Genomic DNA, 20,372 nt, shown 5'->3' on the forward strand with positions numbered 1-20,372 from the left:
AAGAGCGGTCCGGCGAGAGACGCCACCGAAGGCACAGTCATGGTCCGCCTCGTTCAGCCGACCAGTGCAGACACGCCTCGGCCGCCGCGCCTCCCGCCTCGAGGCGGTTCCCCCGCACCCCGGTACCGTCGCAGCCTCCCGCACTGCACGCCGGGAACGGCCTATCTCCACTTCTCAGACTTCAGCGTCCAGGACGCCCCGGCCTCCAAGCAGAACTGCACTCTGGGATTTGCAGTCCTCATCCCAGGCCTTCTCCCCGCCCTTAACACAGAGTCCAGGGACCCCGCTGCGGAATCTAAACGTAAAGCATCGCCCACAGTCGTGAAATGTAGGCGACGCTTGCATCCGGGCTCTTGTTCCGGCCTCGGCTAGGTGGGAAATGCGTCGTTTAGCAGCCGCTGCCGCTAGAGATCAGTTGGCGGTATCTAGTGTCTGATTGGAACCGTGCTGGGGAGCCGTCAGGCGTGGCGGCGGGGCTCGGCTGGGTGGGTGCGGTAGCTGAGGGGCCGCCGCTGGATGCCAGGCTTGGTTTAGGTGGGTGGATCCTGGAGAGCGCGGACAGAGAGTTCTTCCCGCAAAGGTTCTTTAAGCCTAACGGCCCAAATAAACAACAGCCCCTTAGCCTTTGATTTGCAGTCCATCTGCCTTCCCCTCGCTTCAGCCCTGGTTTCTTCGGCCCAACTGCACTCATTTCAATCGTTTACTTTCTCGCTTTTTTTTCCCCCCTTAATCCTAGCTCCTGTCTCTCAGAATCAGGGGTCAATTTCAGCCTTCCAAGCATCGCACGCTTTGGTGGTAAGGGGGCGTGGAGGAAGGGGGCACAGAATCCTAGTTCTAGCTTACCTTAGTTTAACCACGGAAGCGGTCATAATTTAGCCGATAAAATATCTGATGATTTATCGCAACTGCTGTAATTTTGATCAAGGCTATTTTACCCACATATCTGTTATGCAATTAAGGAGCCATACCTCTTTGCTAACATCGTGGAGAGTTGTAATAGCGTAATCTGTAAAAACAGTAATGCTGTTTACCTTGAAAATGCTAATACCCACTTGTATTGTTACAGAAAGTAAAGCACAGTGAAAGAATTCAAGATGCCACCTAACATAAACTGGAAAGAAATAAGAAAAGTTGACCCAGATGAGTTGCCTCGTCAAGAAGAATTGGCAGATAATTTATTGATTTCCTTATCTAAGGTACTTAATTGATAAATAATGCATAGATATATACATACAACTATGATAGTCTAAGTTGTCCCTGAAATCAAAGAATGGTACAACTGGAAGATTTCTTGTATTTTGCTTAAGGTTATAAAATATGAAATAGTTGCTTTTCTCTTTACTTAGGTGGAAGTAAATGAGCTAAAAAGTGAAAGTCAAGAAAATATGATACACCTTTTCAGAATTACTCAGTCTCTAATGAAGGTTTGTATACAGTAGGTTTTAATAATAGCTTTGACTATTAGAGAAAGTGTAAGAATCTCTTAGATAATTTAATCTCTGTGAAAGTACTTTGTAAAATCTAAATGACCACTAAAAAATGAGATATCTTCAAATGTCAACTGAGAATTTTAGGTGAAAAACATTGCTAGTTTCTGCTCTAAAGTTCCTAAAAGAGTGTGTAGGGGAAACAGAATGGTTATGTTTAAAAAAGCATAGGGAGGTCCTATGTTAATTATGTTACAGCTTGTTACAGTAGCTGACTACTGTTGGGATTTTTTAGGAGGGGAAGAGATTTAGGTGTGAGAAGACTTTATAAAGGTCAAAGACTGATGAGTAGTTTTAGGTAAGTGGAGGGCAGTGGTAAAGTGTTAAGGAGATTCTAGAGCTGGAGGTTACTATAAATAAAAACTGGGAATAGAAAGTATGCATGTTCTTTACATTTAAGGAGACAAGTGCAGAAAGTTTATAATAGCAGGTTGCAGAGGAAACAATGTTGCATATAGTTTAGAATAGGCTGTCTAGGGCCTTTAAAGACGTATTTTATGATATCAGCAATGAGGAGCCATTAAAGGTTTTTGATCTATAATTGGTAGATACAAAAATATGCCTTAAGAGGGTTAAACTTATGAAGGAAGTTAGACAAAATTATGGACTAGAATAATGAAAATTAGAATAGAATAAAAGAGATAGTTGAAAACATTACAAAGAGAAAAGTTGCAGTACTAGATGTAAGACTTGAGGGAAAAGAGGAATCAAAGATGTTTCAAACTCTTAGGAATCTAGAAATTATAGCCTTAAGAAAATCATCTATTCATTCAACAAATGTTTGCTGAATGTCTCCTTGTGCCAGGCATTGCAGGCAGTAAGTACTGGGATAGCAAATACAAAACAAAATTCTTATTTTCAGTGCTTACATTCTAGTGTACAGGCATACTGAAATAACTTTATTCTTAACGTTTAGATGAAAGCTCAAGAAGTAGAGCTAGCTTTGGAAGAAGTTGAAAAAGCTGGAGAAGAACAAGCAAAATTTGGTAAATGCCTTGGGGAAAAGATTATTATGGTGTTAAATGGTGGATTTCATTTATTCACTAAGCAGTGAAGAATTAGCTTTAATATATTGGGTTGACCAAAAAGTAAGATCTTATGGACAAATCCAAACAAACTTTCTGGCCAACCCAATATTTTATAAAATGTGTATACTCAGTTTATTTTGAAATATTTTTATAGAACTCCTATTTCATGGATCAGGTACAAAATAGTTATTTTCTTATGTTACCTTATCATTACAACCATGATGGAATCTTTAAAAATTAATTTTATTATTTTATTGAAAATTATTGAAAAGTTTGTTTTGAGATAAATCTGACCAATTGAAATATTTATCTTTTTTTAATAGAAAATCAATTAAAAACTAAAGTAATGAAACTGGAAAATGAACTGGAGGTATGTTCTTTTGTATTCCTTAGGGTGTAATCATTGTAAATATTATTTTCAATTATTATTTTAAAATTTTTTCATTGTAGTTAGCTGGAAAAAATCACTGGAATGATATTGTGTTTATAATTGTTTGTTCAGTATATATTTTACGTGCCTATTTATGTATCTTAAATTCTGCTAAGGATTGCACATCCAATTGTGAACAAGCTTGTAGTACAGAGAAATATACAGAGAGATTACTATAACTGAGGTGGAATGAGGCATGTTGGAATTTGAGGAACAGTGACAGAAAGGTATAGGAGAAGAGGTAGCTTTTGAGAAAGCCAAGAGCCAAAATGTGAATGTATTGTTAAGGAAAGGAATGCATTGAGATTACTGAGACTGTGGGAAAGAATGTGATACAAATGGATTAGCCTTTATAAGGAGGAAGGACCTTTTTCCTTGGTAAAAGGGAGGAAGGAAGAATGGATATGAACAGAAGCTTTTGATGTTTGTAGGTTTAGTGCCTGGAATTTGAGAGGATGGAGAGGTCATCTGCTAAAAATAAGAGTGAAAGATGTGTCATCAAATTTTAAAGAAGTCAGATAAAACCAGAAATATAGTGGAGAATGAACTGGAGATTTCAGTATCTGGAGTCAGATAGTTTACGTTCAAACCCTGGTTTTTTAGCATGTTAACTCTGCGAACTTAGATGGTTTATTTTCTATTCCCTGTCGTATATCCAGCTTCTAGGGAAATACCAGTCATTCTCAATAATTACTTCTTAAGTGAGTTATGAAGTAAGGTCAATTCTGTGTTAGTGTTTAGCAAGGCAACTACTATAGAATAGAAGGATAGGACAGTTGGAGATGTTGGTAAGAACATGCTTTTTGAAGGAGGTTAAGAGTAAGAAAAGTTTAGTTAAGGTAGAAGAGTAACAGAACTGTATGCTAGGGAGATGAATGTGAGACAGATTAGATGACTAAAGGATTTTTGATGTTTTTAACTATGACCCAAAGTAACAGGAAAATGAAGCAAAATGTATTTAGTCTGCTGCAAAATTTTAAAGATAATCTAATTTGGGGTGTGCACTATAGTAGCACTAGCTACATGTGGCCATTAGCATTTAAATTAATTACAGTTAAAGTTAAGAATTCAGTTCTTTAGTTGCACTAGCCACATTTCAAGTGCTCAGTAGACACATGTAGATAGTGGCTACTGTATTGGGCAGTGCAGAGAACATTTCCTTTATCCTAGAAAGTCCTTTTAGAGAACACTGGTCTAAATAGTCAGTGGTATGAGGGAAAGGGCAGGTTAAGAACACCATGGCTCAGTGGCTAGGGTGGAGGCTCTGGTGATTTGTAGCCTGGTTTCAGAGCTCTGATACTCAGGGGAAGCCTAGATAGTTCATCTCAAAGATCGTTGTATGCCTTTGCACTTTACCCTGGTGTCTGTGGCTCAGCAGCTATAACAGAGCCTGAGTGATTGACTGTTAATTCTTCATACACTGGATGGCTCAGGAAGAGCTTAAGGGGTTGTCAGCCTGTGAACTAAAGCTTAAATATGCTTAATAAAAATAATTGTTTTTAAGCAACATGATTTTAAACATCTCGTGCTGATTATGATAAAATTTAAAGTCAAGATAATTATTTTTGTTGTTGATTCATTTGAATCTCCAGATATAATGGAATTAATTTATACTTTTGGTTTATTACTTTAAGATGGCACAGCACTCTGCAGGTGGACGTGACACTCGCTTTTTACGTGATGAAATTCGCCAACTTGAAAAGCAGTTGGAACAAAAAGATAGAGAATTGGAGGACATGGAAAAAGAGTTAGAGAAAGAAAAGAAAGTTAATGAGCAAGTAAGGCACAGTGTTTCAATGACTCTTAACTGTTCAAGTTACCAAAAAACACCACCTGTTTATGCTTTTTATAATTATTACTGACAGTTTCAATTTTTATGTTTTATGTTATTTGTGGGAATTGATGTATGCTTATTGATAAGGTTTTATATAACAGTTCATGTTGTCATCATGTCTTTAAAATGTAATGGATCAGGTACATCTAGTGAATGAATATGACCTAGAGATTAATTCTTTTTACATGGAGGTACCTTTTTCTCCAGATGTTAGAATTCTTCACATAAAGTTGATGGTTTGATCTGGAATATTGGTATGAAGAAATTAATAGGCATTCAGAAACAATTGATTTGGGCTTCCCTGATGGCACAATGGTTAAGAATCCGCCTGCCAATGCAGAGGACACGGGTTCGAGCCCTGGTCCAGGAAGATCCCACATGTCGCAGAGCAGCTAAGCCCATGCACCATGAGTATTGAGCCTGCGCTCTAGAGCGTGTGAGCCACACTACTGAGTCCGCTTGCTACAAGTGTTGAAGCCCGTGCGCCTAGAGCCCATGCTCCACAAGAGAAGCCACCACAATGAGAAGACCATGCACCGCAATGAAGAGTAGCCCCCGCTCGCTGCAACTAGAGAAAACCTGTGCACAGCAATGAAGACCCAATGCAGCCCAAAATAAATAAATAAAATTAAAAAATTTTTTTGATTTTCTTATTTTTCATAATATATTTTGGGAAAAAGATATTTATTTGTATCTATATTAGTAGTAGACTTAGAAATTAATCTTTTAGTGATGTATTCAATAATAAGTTTTTTATTTTCAGGTGTACCTCGCTTTATGTAATACGTAGGTTCTTAAAAAGTGTTAATCTCACCATTTTCTAAATCAATTCATATTTTAAACCATGACATGTCATCTTTTATACAAGCATAGTTTATTATTACCTCTTATGTTATACTTGTTATTTACAAAATAACTCATGCAATGTTCACTTAAATTTAGTTTGAGGAAAATATTTTTTTGCTGATAAGTTTGTATTTCCTGTCAGAAAATAGTATGCTTTCTTTTTTTGCCTCAGCTGTCAGTGAACTTAGTACAAAATCTGGTGCCTACATGTATTAACTGTCCCATCCCTGGTGCCCAGAAGCTTTTTCTACCTTTGTGTCCTTTATAAGGTCAATATTGTATTACATCTTGATAATCTTATTTTGCCCATTGTTCTCTTGGAAATAGATGGTTATAAATTTTAAGTAAACGACATTGATTATGAGGTAACATTGCTATTTAAAAAGAATTCATCATAGACTGATTTGTAAGGAAAAGCATCCCCATTCTTGATATATCTATTTTATTATATAGTTTGGAAGTCACGTAAAAGTGAGCTATCTGTACAGTTTTTGCAGTGGAAAAAGTATGGATTGATGCCACCTGAAGGTTAGGAATAAGCTCTTAGAGCATTATGTGTTTAGTTGACTCAGTGAAACATAACAGATCTATAGATTTCTTAATCATGAAGGGTCCAACCTATGCTATACAGTAATAGAATTGCTTAGGGAGGTGGCCATGTATGTGTTTTTCTGGGCTATTGTTCTTTTGTCTAGCCCATATATTAGTCAACTTCTCACCATTGATACCACACACTGTTAGCTAATCAGAACTACCATGTCTATTCATATCTTAGACTACTATCTTCATTCATAGGCACACACACAGACAACTTGAATATATGGCTTATGTACCTTTCCAGCTGCTAGATTTCTTGAAGTAGAATATGGATATGAGTTGCTTTAGCAATTTCTTCTTTGCCCTTAACCAGTCATTCAGTTTTACTGAGTACTTATAGCATGCCAGAGACTGTGCTAAATACTGAGGATACAGTGGGCAACGCTATTCTGCTTCTCAACGATATTGACTGTCAATAACAAAGGTAACATAAGATAATATGATAGCCTGGGGATACATAAGGATATAAGAATACTCTGGAGTACTCTGGAGAGGTATACCTGAGTCAGTCTTGAGGTTCAAGAAATGATCTGTAAACTGAGACCTGAAATAAGAGTTAGCCTGGAAGAGGGAATGGGATGTAGGTGGTGGTTAAGGAAAAGGCATTCTGGGTAGAAGATACAGTGTTTACTAAGACCTAGAGGTAAGAGATAGCATGGTGTATTCAGGGAACTACAGTTATTCATTCTGGTTGGAATATAGGTAAAAATAGCTAGTGTAGAGTCCTTACTATGTGCCAGATACTTTATATGCATTAATTCATTATTCCTCATTTGATACTTACATGAGAGAGGTGACATTTCCCCCAGGCTACAGATGAAGAAACAGACACAGAAAGGGTAGGTAATTGCCCATGGTTACACGACTAATAAATGATAAAGCCAGGATTTGATCCAGATTTACTCAAATTCTGTGCTCTTATCTGCTGTGCTACCCTACCTTTCCAGCTTTAACATTTATGATCCTCTAGAGAGATAAGCAAAGGCCAGTACCTGAGGGATTTGGTCCTTTTTCCAAATAGGAGCCAATGAAGGATTTTGAACTCTGGGATATCATGATCAGATCTGTACTTTGCAAGGGGGCCAAGACTAGTAAGGAGACATTTGTGCTAAGTCAGTGTGACGATGGACTAATTAGTGACTGAGGGGGATTAGGGACATAGACATGTTTGAGGGATGTAGATGTAATTGGATATGATGAATGATTGGTTGTTGGTGAAGAGGGAGGAATGGGTAGTCCACCTAATTTTCTGGGTTGGGCCACTGGATAGGTAGATAGCACCATTCACTTAGAAGTGACACAAGGGGAGTTTAGAAGGTTTGTGATTATTATTTGTTTTGTACATGTTCAGTTTGAGGTCCCTGTGGGCATATTCAGAAAGGATATCTGGATAAGAAGCTCATGAGAGATACCGGGTAGATGATAAGAATTTGTGGGTCATCAGCATAGATACTGAAGCAATAGAAGTGATTGTAAGGCAGATGTCTAGGTATAGAAATGTCTAATGCAAGAGGAAGTGGTGCTTCAAGGAATAGACCAAGAAAGGACAAATATCAAGAGTATGATGTTTCAAAACCAAGGAAAAGGAGCATCAGTAGTATTAAATGCTTTAGCCTTAAGTTCCTGACATGTCTCTTGTTAAAATTTTCCAATTCAAAACAGGATGGGACTGTTTCTTAACTCCCAGATGATAATAATAATAATGGTAAAATTCTAAGATTCGTATAGCACATTGCATTTTATTATGAACTTTCTTTAAACTTTTTTTTTGAAAACTTTATCTTCATAAAGATTGTAAGAAAAACGGTAAACACAGAGTCTTCATATAGGTTCACCTGTTAACACTGTGCCACATATGCTTTATCTTTGTACACACAGACTTACTCCCCTCCCCTCCCCTCCCCTCCCCTCCTTTCTTTTTTGCTGAGACATCAGAGTTAATTGCAGATATCATGATACTTCATACTTAAATATTGCAAATATCATGATATTTCATTCTTAAATATTTCAGTGAGTTTCCACTGAAAGGAAGTAGTTATATTTCCTTTATAACTATATAAGTAGTTATATTTTCCAATATAACTACTTATATAATTAGCATACTCAGGAATATAATATCAATTCAGTACTGTTATCTAATATGTAGTCCATAATCAGATTTCCTCTACTGGCCCAGTAATGTCCTTTTAGTCTCCCCACCCAGTATCCAAGCATCCATGCTTCTTTTTAACCATTATGTTCTACTGCTTTGTATTTCTAAGTAATTTAATGCTCACTGAGAGCAAAGAGTATTCTAGCTCTGGTAGTAGAACTGCAAAATGATGCAGATCTTGGTTGGAAGACTACTCATTATTAGGTTTTATGCTGGGGGAAGAGGGTAATGTTTTGTTTTCTGTATCCTTTGGTTAGAGGTTTTTGTGTTTTGTTTTATAATGTTTTAAACTCAACCTGCTTCATCCTTCCTAATCCTTAGTTAGTTAGTTTTCAAAATTTTGGCGTATTATTCATGTCTTGGGTCGACATGAAGTCCTCAGTAGTTAAACATTCTCTGTGTTATTGGAAAGGAACTGAAAACCTGGCATTACATAGAACTACTGCTGAATTTTATCTTATTTGTTTTTTGCTGTTTTAGTTGGCTCTTCGAAATGAGGAGGCAGAAAATGAAAACAGCAAATTAAGGAGAGAGGTTGGTAAAAAATTTTAGTAGTTGTGGTGGTTCAACAAAGATACTTATTAAAAAAGTGTTCATAAATTAATTCTGTAACCAGAACTGGAATCGTCTAAGTAATTGATGTTTTCAAACCGTGTTTTATGATATGACTTTGTCTTAGGGAAATAGAAAATAAGTTGAAAGGTGAGGCCGTTAAGTACTACATTCATCTCTTAGGTCTATGTGGGTAAATCTTGCTTTGTTTTTTAAGCTGTTCTTTGCTAGTTTGCTAACTGAATATATGACTGGATTTCTGCCTTATTTCCTTACTTTATCTGGCATTCTTTTAAAACTTTTGTTTCTCATTAAATCTTACAAATTCTGATTATTATTTGGTTCTTCTGAGCCAAATAATGTTTGTACATTGTTTATCCTGATAGTGCTTATCTTTTTAACATAATCAAAATGTTTTTTTGTTTTGGTTGGTAATTAATATTCTTGCTTTCTTTGATTATCCAAAATAATATCTCATTCTCCTAAAATTTTTTTTGTTTTCTTTAATTTCTAATTATTATATTATATATTGCCTTTCTTATTTCTAATTACCTTTTTCCTGTCCTCTTCTGGAGAACAAACGTCTAAAGAAAAAGGTGAGGCTTTAAGGGTGGTGAAACCTTGGAATTTTAAAGATGTGTTTTGAGATTACAATTCAGAGGGTGAAATTTTGTTTCTTTGGATAGTTTTTTTAATAGAATACTGTGTTTGATCTGCCTTTAGAATGAACAGCTTCGTCAGGATATTATTGACTATCAAAAACAAATAGATTCGCAAAAAGAAACACTTTCATCAAGAAGAGAAGACAGTGACTACCGATCACAATTGTCTAAAAAAAACTATGAACTTGTCCAATATCTAGATGAAATTCAGGTAAAATGGATAGAAGTCATTTCAAAGCAATGATCTTTATAAAACTTTAATTTCATTATAATATAAAATTAGTATTTAGCCCTACATTTCAGTATATTTAGTATAAATCTGCAGCTATGTATTTGTAAAACATGAAATAAATTGCATCTTTGAAGTTGCAAATCTTGCAAATTCATTCTTGTTATATGCCTATCTTGGGCATTGTTTAAGAACTAAGATACTTACTTACACTTTTCTTGATATTTAATTTGGTTTAATTGACCAATAGCAATTGATACTAAATATCTATGAAGAATTCTGTTTTCTCCAGCAGACACGTATGACTCCATTTAGTATTAATTTAAATTTTAGTTTCTTAAATTGTTTTTAACTGTAGCATCTTTACCTTTCTTAGACTTTAACAGAAGCTAATGAGAAACTTGAACTTCAGAATCAAGAAATGAGAAAAAATCTAGAAGAGTCTGTACAGGAAATGGAGAAGATGACTGATGAATATAATAGGATGAAAGCTATTGTGCATCAGACAGATAATATAATGGACCAGTTAAAAAAAGAAAATGATCATTACCAGCTTCAAGTAAGAATTCCTGTTTGACTTATTTGGGCAAACTTCCTATTGCCTCATTACTATTTATTTGAAACTAGAAAGTACTTTTAACTTTCTAGGGTATGAATTTTTGTCTTATGCTCTAGTATGTCATCTTACACTGTAATATGTTGCCATGGGTATATATTTGTCTCTGTGTGTTTCTCTAGTCCCCTTACATATACTTTGTAATTCCTGCCACGTAGAGTATATGGGTGATACCTGAACGAATATGTAGATAGCAATCCTGCAAATTTTCTGCTAAAGCCTCTTAGAAGTCCTGTGGACCATCAAGCTTAATTTTATACCTTAAAATAAATACACTCTAAATATCATAGAAACCAATATATTGTTTACTACTTACATGGGATTAAACTTGTTTAAAAAATAGAGTAATACTTAAAAATACAATTCTCTAATGACAAAAAATAATTATACAACTGTAAAGATGCACAAACAATTAAAGGTCACCTTAACTACAGAACTGCTCCCCATAATGAATATGCATTTGTAATGTATATGTATATATGTGCATGTGTATGCTTACCATGTGTGTAAATATTCATATACAACAAATACATGTATAGTACACTAATTTGCAACAGTTCTTGAAATAGTTGTTGCCTTTTAGGTGCAGGAGCTTACAAATCTTCTGAAAGCAAAAAATGAAGAAGATGATCCAATCATGGCAGCTGTCAATGCAAAAGTAGAAGAATGGAAGGTGCTTTTTTCAATTGCTATAATAGCTTGTTCATTTTCATTTTAGATTTCAGTTTTTTAGTCTTAATTTTCTTTAAAGTTCTTGTACTAGTTAATGACATTTTTATTATGCATTTTAAAAAGTGTATTAAATGTTTTAGCTGGAAAACTCTAAGAACTCGTGTGTAGACCTCTAGCTTATCTGTTGTTGAATGAGCTCTTCTACATCAATGAGTTAAATTTAAAATTTTTAGTTTTCTGATAGAAATCTAAGTCTAAAATATAATATGTCATCTAAAATAGATAATTATAAATAAAATTTAAGTGTTTTCACATAAACCATAGGTACCTTGTATATATTAGTTATATAGTTCCAGGTTTAACTTTGGTTTTTCTGACTCTCCTTCCATGTTAGATTAATCAAGCTATTGGCATTCAGTGGAAATGGGAGTAAGGAAGTGGATCAGGAATGAAAGTAAGGGAAGGGATCTTTCAGAATCACCTGAGAAGTCTTTTCAAAAGTCTGTTCCTCTCTCACCACTCTCTAACTCCAACCATAACCCCAAGCCTTACCATATCAGAAGTTAAGATTGTGATGATTATATATTTTGAAAAAAGTCTGAAATGATTCTGAATAAATCTAATTTTAAAAGCTATCACTTTTATAGTCTTTGTTTCTAACAAGGTTCACATAAATCTTGTTGGCTATTTGAAATTATCATGTGGGAATCTCAGCTAACCTATATTTTAAACAAGAGCAGTAGCAGTGGAAATGAAGTTTATAGAATCAATCAGAGGTCAATAAACTTTCTGTAAAAGGCCAGGGAGTAAATATTTTAGAATATTTGGTTTCTGGTGTATTTATTCAACTCTGCTATTATCATATGAAGGCAGCCATAGACAATACATAAATAAATGAGCAAGGCTGTTTTCCCAATGAAACTTTACAGAAGCAGACAGCAGGCCAAATTTGACCTATGAGCCATAGTTTACCAACCCCAGGAAAAAAAGAGTTGTTTTTAATCGTTTAATTTTGGGGGAGAGATGTTAGCAAATGTATTCTTCTGCACTTCATTTTTACTTAGTATCTTTTACTTAGTTTATATCAGTACGTATGGTATTACTTTGTTCTTTTTAATGTAATTTTTCTTTGTAGATATGTATGTTATTGATTCCCTATTATGTGGCGTTTAGGAGGTTTCCAATATTTGCTATTAGAAAAAATGTTTTAATGAATATCCTTGTGTATTTATTTTGAAAATGTGTATCTGTAGAATAAATGCTACAAGTGTAATTGTGATATATATTGCAGATATATTCCTCTAGTTGGTCACTTGTCTTTTGGCTTTATGGTGTTTTTTACTATGAAGTATTTTTTTTTTTTTTTTTTCGGTACGCGGGCCTCTCACTGTTGTGGCCTCTCCCGTTGCGGAGCACAGGCTCCGGACGCGCAGGCTCAGCGGCCATGGCTCAAGGGCTCAGCCGCTCCGTGGCATGTGGGTTCTTCCTGGACTGGGGCATGAACTCGTGTCCCCTGCATCGGCAGGCGGACTCTCAACCACTGCGCCACCAGGGAAGCCCCTGAAGTATTTTTTTTATATTGCATAAATTTAATGTTTTTTTATGGCTTTTGGCCTTTGTATCATAGTTAGAAAGGATTCTGAGTATAAAATTGTTTTCTCATATTTTCTCTAGTATCTTCTAGTTTCATCTTTTACATGTAAATCTTTGAAGCATATATTATTTATTTTGGTATGAAGAGTGAGATATGGATGCAACCAAGCTACTCTGTTGTCTAAACATCATTTATTGAACGTTTCATTTTTCTCCTACTCAAATACACTTCCATTTTTATTACATACAAAACTGTTGAATTTGAATTTATTTTGGGACTCTCTTCTTTATATTGATTGATCTGTTTTCTAACCATGTACACTTGTTCTTTGTTTTTTGTTTTTGGCGGTACGTGGGCCTCTCACTGCTGTGGCCTCTCCCGTTGCGGAGCACAGGCTCCGGACGTGCAGGCTCAGCGGCCATGGCTCACAGGCCCAGCCGCTCCATGGGATCCTCCCAGACCGGTGCACGAACCCATGTCCCCTGCATCGGCAGGCAGACTCTCAATCACTGTGCCACCAGGGAAGCCCCACTTGTTTTAATTATTATGCTTAAATATTTGAAAAAGCTGTTCTCATTATTTATGTTTTTTAGATTCTTATAAATGTGCTTTTTAAATACAAATTTTAGAAATAGTTCTTTAAAATATTTTAGTTATTGGGCTTCCCTGGTGGCGCAGTGGTTGAGAATCCGCCTGCCGATGCAGGGGACACGGGTTCGAGCCCTGGTCTGGGAAGATCCCACAAGCCGCGTAGCAACTGGGCCCGTGAGCCACAACTACTGAGCCTGCGCACCTGGAGCCTGTGCTCCGCAACAAGAGAGGCCCCGATAGTGAGAGGCCCGCGCACCGCGATGAAGAGTGGCCCCCGCTTGCCGCAACTAGAGAAAGCCCACACACAGAAACGAAGACCCAACACAGCCTTAAATAAATAAATAAATAATTAATTAAAAAAAAATATTTTAGTTATTTTATTGGGTATATATTAAATTTATAAATTAATTTATCGATTGATTTTGATATTTGGTCCTAGCAAAGAACACAAGGTACCTTTCATTTTTTTTTGAATTGAGGTAAAATTGACATAACATGATACTAGTTTCAGGTATACAGTATAATGATTCGATGTTTGTATGTATTGCAAAATGATAACCCCAGTAAGTCCAGTTAACATCTGTAATCATACATAGTTACAATTTTTTTTTTCTGGTAATGAGAACTTTGAAGATCCACTCTCTTAGCTATTTTCAAATATGCAGTACAGTATTAAAAAATTATGATTAGGGGCTTCCATGGTGGCGCAGTGGTTGAGAGTCCGCCTGCCGATGCAGGGGACACGGATTCGTGACCCGGTCCGGGAAGATCCCACATGCCGCGGAGCGGCTGGGCCCCTGAGCCTTGGCTGCTGAGCCTGCACGTTCAGAGCCTGTGCTCCGCAACGGGAGAGGCCACAGCAGTGAGAGGCCCGCGTACCGCCAAAAAACAAAAAAAATGATGATTAGAGGCCATGAAGTGGATGGCAATGCCTTAACCATATGCATGTTGTCAAGCCTGAGGACCTCTTCCATTCTTGTCCAGAGGAATGCTAGCCTTTTCCTTTCATACAACATAGCAAGATAGCTTTTATTCATTCAAGATATTTTATGCTTCTTAGTGTCATTTTAATGTTTTCTTCATAAAAGATTAGTTGTACAAAACCTTTTGTAATTGCAGGGAGTTATTTATAGCTTAGTGTTCTAGGAATGGGTTTTGGAAACTAGCGATTGTTTAAAAGATTGAATTTCTTAAAAAGCAAAAAGTACAGTGTATATTTTTGAATCATTTCTTATTTGAATTTCAGGTTGTACGTACAAAAGAACAGTGGTAATTCCAATAGTTGCTATTTTCTCACTTCAAAGGATTTTATTTCCTGTATTTTCTCGAAATCTGCTAATGGTATATATTAAAATATTTACCACAAATGAGGAATGGTTTATTAATTTTGCTCTTATGTAACAGATTCTATTTTGTTTATTTCTAGTTAATTTTGTCTTCTAAAGATGATGAAATTATTGGGTACCAGCAAATGTTACATAACCTGAGGGAGAAACTGAAAAATGCCCAGCTTGATGCTGATAAAAGTAATATTATGGCTCTACAACAGGTAAAACTTTCTCAAAATTTGGTTTATCAACAAGGTTTATTAAAGTTGGCAATGAAACTCTGAATTATGTTTTATTTATTTCCTGTGCCTAATCTAGTCACTTGCACTTTGGGGTATATAATAAAGTCTTTTGAAATTTCTTACACCGTCCAGTCCCAAGAAAAAATTAGAATTAAGTTTAGAGTTAGGAATAAAATTATTTTATGTATTTTTCTCTATTGATGCAGATAATACATTTATTGTTTTGCTTGGGAATTATTTAATAAGAAACTTTAAAAACTTTTAGAAATTTTTTAAATATCTTAATTCTCTGTTACTAAAGTCTATTGTGTTGCGTTTTAGTGCTGAAATATCCTGTACAATGTGAAATAAGCTAAAGTATGGTTATAATTTGTATTGTATAAAATTTTTGTTTTTATTGATAGTACAAATATATTCATATAGAAAGAAGTTACACTTGCATCAGCTGTGCTCTCTAGTCATAGTCCAAAAGAAAGAAGGAAATTTGGGAAGTATTTAGAGAATAAGGACGATTGCAAGGGACAAGATTTTTGAATGAAGTACTGCAGGGGTGAAAGCTAAGTTGAGTAAAGGAAAAAGCACAAGGTAAAACACAAACATAGAATGATAAAAAGATAGAATTGGATGATGAGGAAAAGTAACACAAAAGGAGTTATTAGAAGCCACAAATATTAGAGAGTTCTGGAATTCACATTTGTGAGAGTGCTAGCCCTTATATCATCTTTAAGTACTAGAGTGACAGCAGTATTCCTACAGTGATTAGTGCAGTTGAGTATACAAAATAGTAAAAGGCACAGATTTGACTCACAAAAAATATATTCTATAGTCTTCTTGAAAAAAAACAAGACCTACCTTTTCTCTTACTTTAAAAATGTAGATTAATATTCATAAAGTGATAATATGTAATATTCAAAATATTTTATAGGGTATACAAGAACGAGATAGTCAAATTAAGATGCTCACTGACCAAGTAGAGCAATATACAAAAGAAATGGAAAAAAATACTTTTATTATTGAAGATTTGAAAAATGAGCTCCAAAGAAACAAAGGTAATTCAATGTTTTATAAGTATATAGTCATTTTATATACCATTAAGTTTTTAAAATATTTTATTTTTATTAAAATGAAATTATATTATGCCAACAGATATATTAGGGATTTTTCTTTATTTGAATTTTATATTTAAAAAAAAATTGTACAAGGTATTATTGACTGCCGTATGTATGATATTAGTATTTACACATGTAAATGATGGCAGTATTTTCTGTAGTTTTTCTCTGATGAAAACTACATTAACCTCTATTACCAGATTGGCTGTATAAAAGAAATGAAAAATGGTGATATAATTGTATTTATCCTTCTTTTTGTAATTAACAAAGAATGGAAGAAAATAAAATTTTGATCAGTGTAGCAACATTGCAGAGATTTTTCAGAAGTAATTGACTTGTCAACATTTGAATTAACCTTACCCAACTTGATATGTCATCATATTCTCCCTACCTTGGGTCATGCTAGCTTACCTAACTCATCAGATCCTTTGAATATAAGCCCTTACATTAGTGATCTTATATTTCCAAAACACTATATACTGTAGTTATACCAGAACACATTAATGCAAACTATTCATAATAAGTTCATGACATATTTATTGTAATTGCTGAAGATAAAAAATAATTAGACACATAATGAATGAGTCTATGTGTGTGTTTGTGTGTAAGTGAAATAATGGTAGTGTGGTTGTAATTTAGATAGTGAGGCAAAAGCCTCATTGAGGAGATATTTGAACAAAGACTTAAAGAAGATGAGGGAGTGAGCCATGTGGATGTCCCTAAGCCGTGAGAATCAGTGCAGGGCACTGAAGCAGGAATTTACTGAGCATGTTTGAGGAACAACAAAGAAGGCTTTGTGGCTGGAGCAGGGTGAGCAAGTGGGCAGTAGTAGGTGATGAGATCAGAGAGGTAACGAGGGGCCATATCATATGGGGCATTACAGTTCATTGTAAGGACTTCGGCTTTTCGTTTAAGTGAGAATGGACATCAAAAAATTTCTGAAGAAAGGAGTGATATATTTTGACTTGGACTGTGCCTGCCATAGACTCTAGGAGTGGTAAGGAGAGAAGCAGGGAACCTGTTATAAGACTACTGCAATAACCTGGAGAGAGGTGATGGTAGTTTAAAGCACGGAGGTAGCAGTGGAGTTATATGTAGTCCTGGATGTATTTTGAAGGTGATAGAAATGAAATTTGCTGACAGATCAGATGTAGGATGTGAAAGTTATCAGGGCTTTTGGTCTGAATGCTGGGGAGGGCTGTGGAAAGAGCAGGTTTAGAGATGGTCAGATACTTAGTTAAACAGGACATGTTAAGTGTGAGATGGCTATTAGACATCTGAGTGAAAATGTTAAGTAGGTACTTGTATATAGAAGTCTGAGGTTCATGAGGATAGTCTGGGTTAAACATATTAATTTGGGAACTTTATGCATAAAAATGGTACTTGAAGTCATGAAGCTGGCTGAGATCATCAAAGGAGAAAATGTTGGTTAAAGAGAAAAATCTTAAGACTGAGCCTTGGGATGCTTTTACTTTAGAACTTGGGGAGATGAAAAGGAACAACCAAAAAGGCTGAGAAGGAATGACCAGAGAGATGGGAGGAAAACCAGGAGCACGTAAAGCCCTGAAACTCACATGTGGAATGTCATCAAGGAAGAGCATAAGCAACTGTGTTCTATACTATATTCATTGCTGCTGATAAGACAAGAGGAGCACTAAAAATTGACCACTGGGTTTAGCAGTGGTCATTTTTGGTTCAAGAGAAAATGGGTAGAGATGAAATAGAGCCAATACAGAGACTTTTGAGGAAATGGAAAGGAGAAAAATAGAGTGGTAGCCTGAGGGGAAAGGGGGATAAAGAAAATATTTTTCTCTTTTAAGTGGAAGAAATAATCATGCTTCTAAGTTAATAGGAAAGATCCATTAAAGAGGAAGCAATTCATGAATTGATGAAGCAAGGGAGGGAGAGAAGGACTTCTGGAGTAATATTCCTGAGAAGGCAATGGGATGGGATCTAGTGTTCAGTGGAGTAGGTGGCTTAGGAGCACAGAGAGTTCATCCATAGTAACAGGAAGAAAGGTGGGGTGTGTAGTTACTGTCCGACATGGCTGGGTAGATGTCCTGACAGTAAAAGTTTTGGTTTTCTCAGTGAATGAGGAAGCAAGGTTCTCAGCTGAAAGTGAGGATAGAGGCAGATATATTAGAAGTTTGAGGAGAGAGAAGCAAAGAGAAGGTAGGAAATGGTCATCTGGAAAAAAGAACCAGACTAGGGAAATATAGTGTGACTGTTGAGCAGCATCAAGCCCCACTTGCTATACTTATTTCTACATGTGTCTGTATTATGTATGTATTAGAATTATTCTTTGACAGTAGCTTATATTGCTTTAAAAGGATCACTGATGTGGGGTTTGCATATTTCAGCCACCAGGAGAAAAAGTGGCAGTTGATCTCTGCTGTCAAATAAGGAAGAGGTCTTATACAGTGACGCTTCTGTCAGTCCGTAGTCATGTAATTCCTAAAGTCCACAGAAGGTGTGTGTACTAGAGTATACTCTGTATCTTGAATTTAACTTGTGCATGACAGTTAATGGTGGTCTCCTTTCATTGGTTAAGATTAGTTTTAGCTCGTAGAAGCATCTGAAATCAAAAATCAAGATAGAAGTTTATTTCTCACTTGTGTATTGGTCTAGTTAGGCAGTCTAGGGTATTGCCTTCATCTGCGTCATGCAAAATGGAACTTTACCCTCACATCCAATCCCAAACAGCGAGGTAGAGGAAGAGGAGGCAAGAAGCAAAGAGCATGTACTGAAGGATAGGCAGGTAATATATTGTGGAGGGCCTTGCAGAAGAAAGGGAGAATAGATTTTGGGGACAGGAGCCTGTGTCACATTCTCCAGCTAGGCTGTTCACTCCAGAGAACAGGGCTCACTTCTTATAAACGTGTGTGGTCTCCCACACTAGTCCAGTACCTCTATGTAAGTATATGACCTATAAATCAGTAGATGTTTATTATGGATGAGTGTAAGAATGATTGTCACTAAATTTTAGAATGATACAAATACTATATTTTGGTCTTAGCAACACTTTGTTAAGATGTACAAGTAGGAATTTTTAAACTATTAGTTACAGTTAAGCTTAGCTGCAACTGACAGAAAAATATAGAATGTAACAATGGTTTAAACAGGATGGAAATGTACTTTTCTGTGATATAATCAAAGTTGAGGCAACTAGTTTAGTGTAGGTGTGCTACTTGTACAAATACCAGATACCAGGGACACTGTATCTTGTTGCTTTGACTATCAGCATGTGGTTTCCATCTCATGTTCTAAGAAGACTGAGTTCCAGCCCTAATGTCCATATTCCAGCTGGCAGCAAGGAGGAAGGAGAAAAGAAAATTTCACTCCTCTCCTTTAAAAACATTTCCTGAAATGTGCACATGGTCTTTCTGTTTATATCCTATTAGTCTCATGACTACACCTAGCTACTGGAATGTAAGTGGAAATTTAGTCTTTATTTCAAGTGGCCATGTGTCCGTCTAAAAATCCATAGTTCTATTACAGTGGACGAAAGGGAGCTGACTATTAGAAACAGCAGCCTTTTGCCACAGTTATCATTCTTTGTAAAGCAGTGTTTTCCAGTCTTTTATAATCCATACCCTTTCAGCTAAGATTTTATTAAATTTTCCTTTTTAGTTTTATAAATAAAACCAAATCAAAACTTTATTTTACAAATATAAAATTATAATATTAAATGGACTTTTTAAAGTGACATACCACATTTCCTGCTTCCCATACTGGAACCAGTGTTTTACAGGAGTAAGTAGTCAATTCAGTTCATTCATGATTTTAATTTTTACCCTGTAGGAGCTTCAGCACTTTCTCAACGGACTCATTATATGAAAATTCAGTCTAAGGTTCAAATTTTAGAAGAGAGAACTAAAGAGGCTGAGAGAACAGCTGAACTGGCTGAGGCTGATGCTAGGGAAAAGGATAAAGAACTAGTTGAGACTCTGAAGCGATTAAAAGATTATGAATCGGTATGTATTTTTATCTTGTCAATCAAGGAGCTTAGAATTATCTTGCCACTTATAGACTGTTCTGTGCCATTTTCTTTATACCATTTAAAAACATTCCAGAAGTATCTCGTGATAAAGATTATCCTAATTGATTTATACTGAAGTGTTCAAACTTTTGTGCAGCATTTACTTTTTGGCAGAATTGTTTTCAAACCATTTGATTAAAGCATTTTGCCCAGATAATCAGCTTTGGTGAGGCAGCAGGATTAGATTCTTCGTAATCTGTGTCATTGTACCACCGTGTAGATGTGACACCACTGATGAGTTGTCTAAAAGTTGTAACAGAGACAGTTTTACCACCTACTGTGCCAACACAGCCTTACTTTGTACTTTTAATATATATATATATATATATATATATATATATTTTTTTTTTTTTTTTTTTTTTTT

General features: G+C 35.8%; 1 protein-coding gene across 1 annotated transcript in view; it reads left to right on the forward strand.

Moving 5' to 3' along the window:
- Positions 1–1,079: 1,079 nt before the first annotated feature.
- The window catches only part of CEP290 (centrosomal protein 290), a 99,074-nt gene continuing 79,781 nt past the window's right edge, over positions 1,080–20,372 (forward strand). The window contains exons 1-13 of the mRNA XM_007449121.1: positions 1,080–1,196; positions 1,347–1,424; positions 2,404–2,473; positions 2,839–2,885; positions 4,580–4,723; positions 8,855–8,908; positions 9,502–9,522; positions 9,650–9,799; positions 10,194–10,376; positions 11,017–11,106; positions 14,717–14,839; positions 15,786–15,909; positions 19,771–19,943. Of these exons, the coding sequence (XP_007449183.1) occupies positions 1,095–1,196; positions 1,347–1,424; positions 2,404–2,473; positions 2,839–2,885; positions 4,580–4,723; positions 8,855–8,908; positions 9,502–9,522; positions 9,650–9,799; positions 10,194–10,376; positions 11,017–11,106; positions 14,717–14,839; positions 15,786–15,909; positions 19,771–19,943 (1,359 nt within the window). The 5' untranslated portion in view covers positions 1,080–1,094. The remainder of the gene's footprint in view (positions 1,197–1,346; positions 1,425–2,403; positions 2,474–2,838; positions 2,886–4,579; positions 4,724–8,854; positions 8,909–9,501; positions 9,523–9,649; positions 9,800–10,193; positions 10,377–11,016; positions 11,107–14,716; positions 14,840–15,785; positions 15,910–19,770; positions 19,944–20,372) is intronic.

This window comes from Lipotes vexillifer, unplaced genomic scaffold (assembly GCF_000442215.2).
Source record: "Lipotes vexillifer unplaced genomic scaffold, Lipotes_vexillifer_v1.1 scaffold415, whole genome shotgun sequence".
NCBI lineage: Eukaryota > Metazoa > Chordata > Mammalia > Artiodactyla > Lipotidae > Lipotes > Lipotes vexillifer.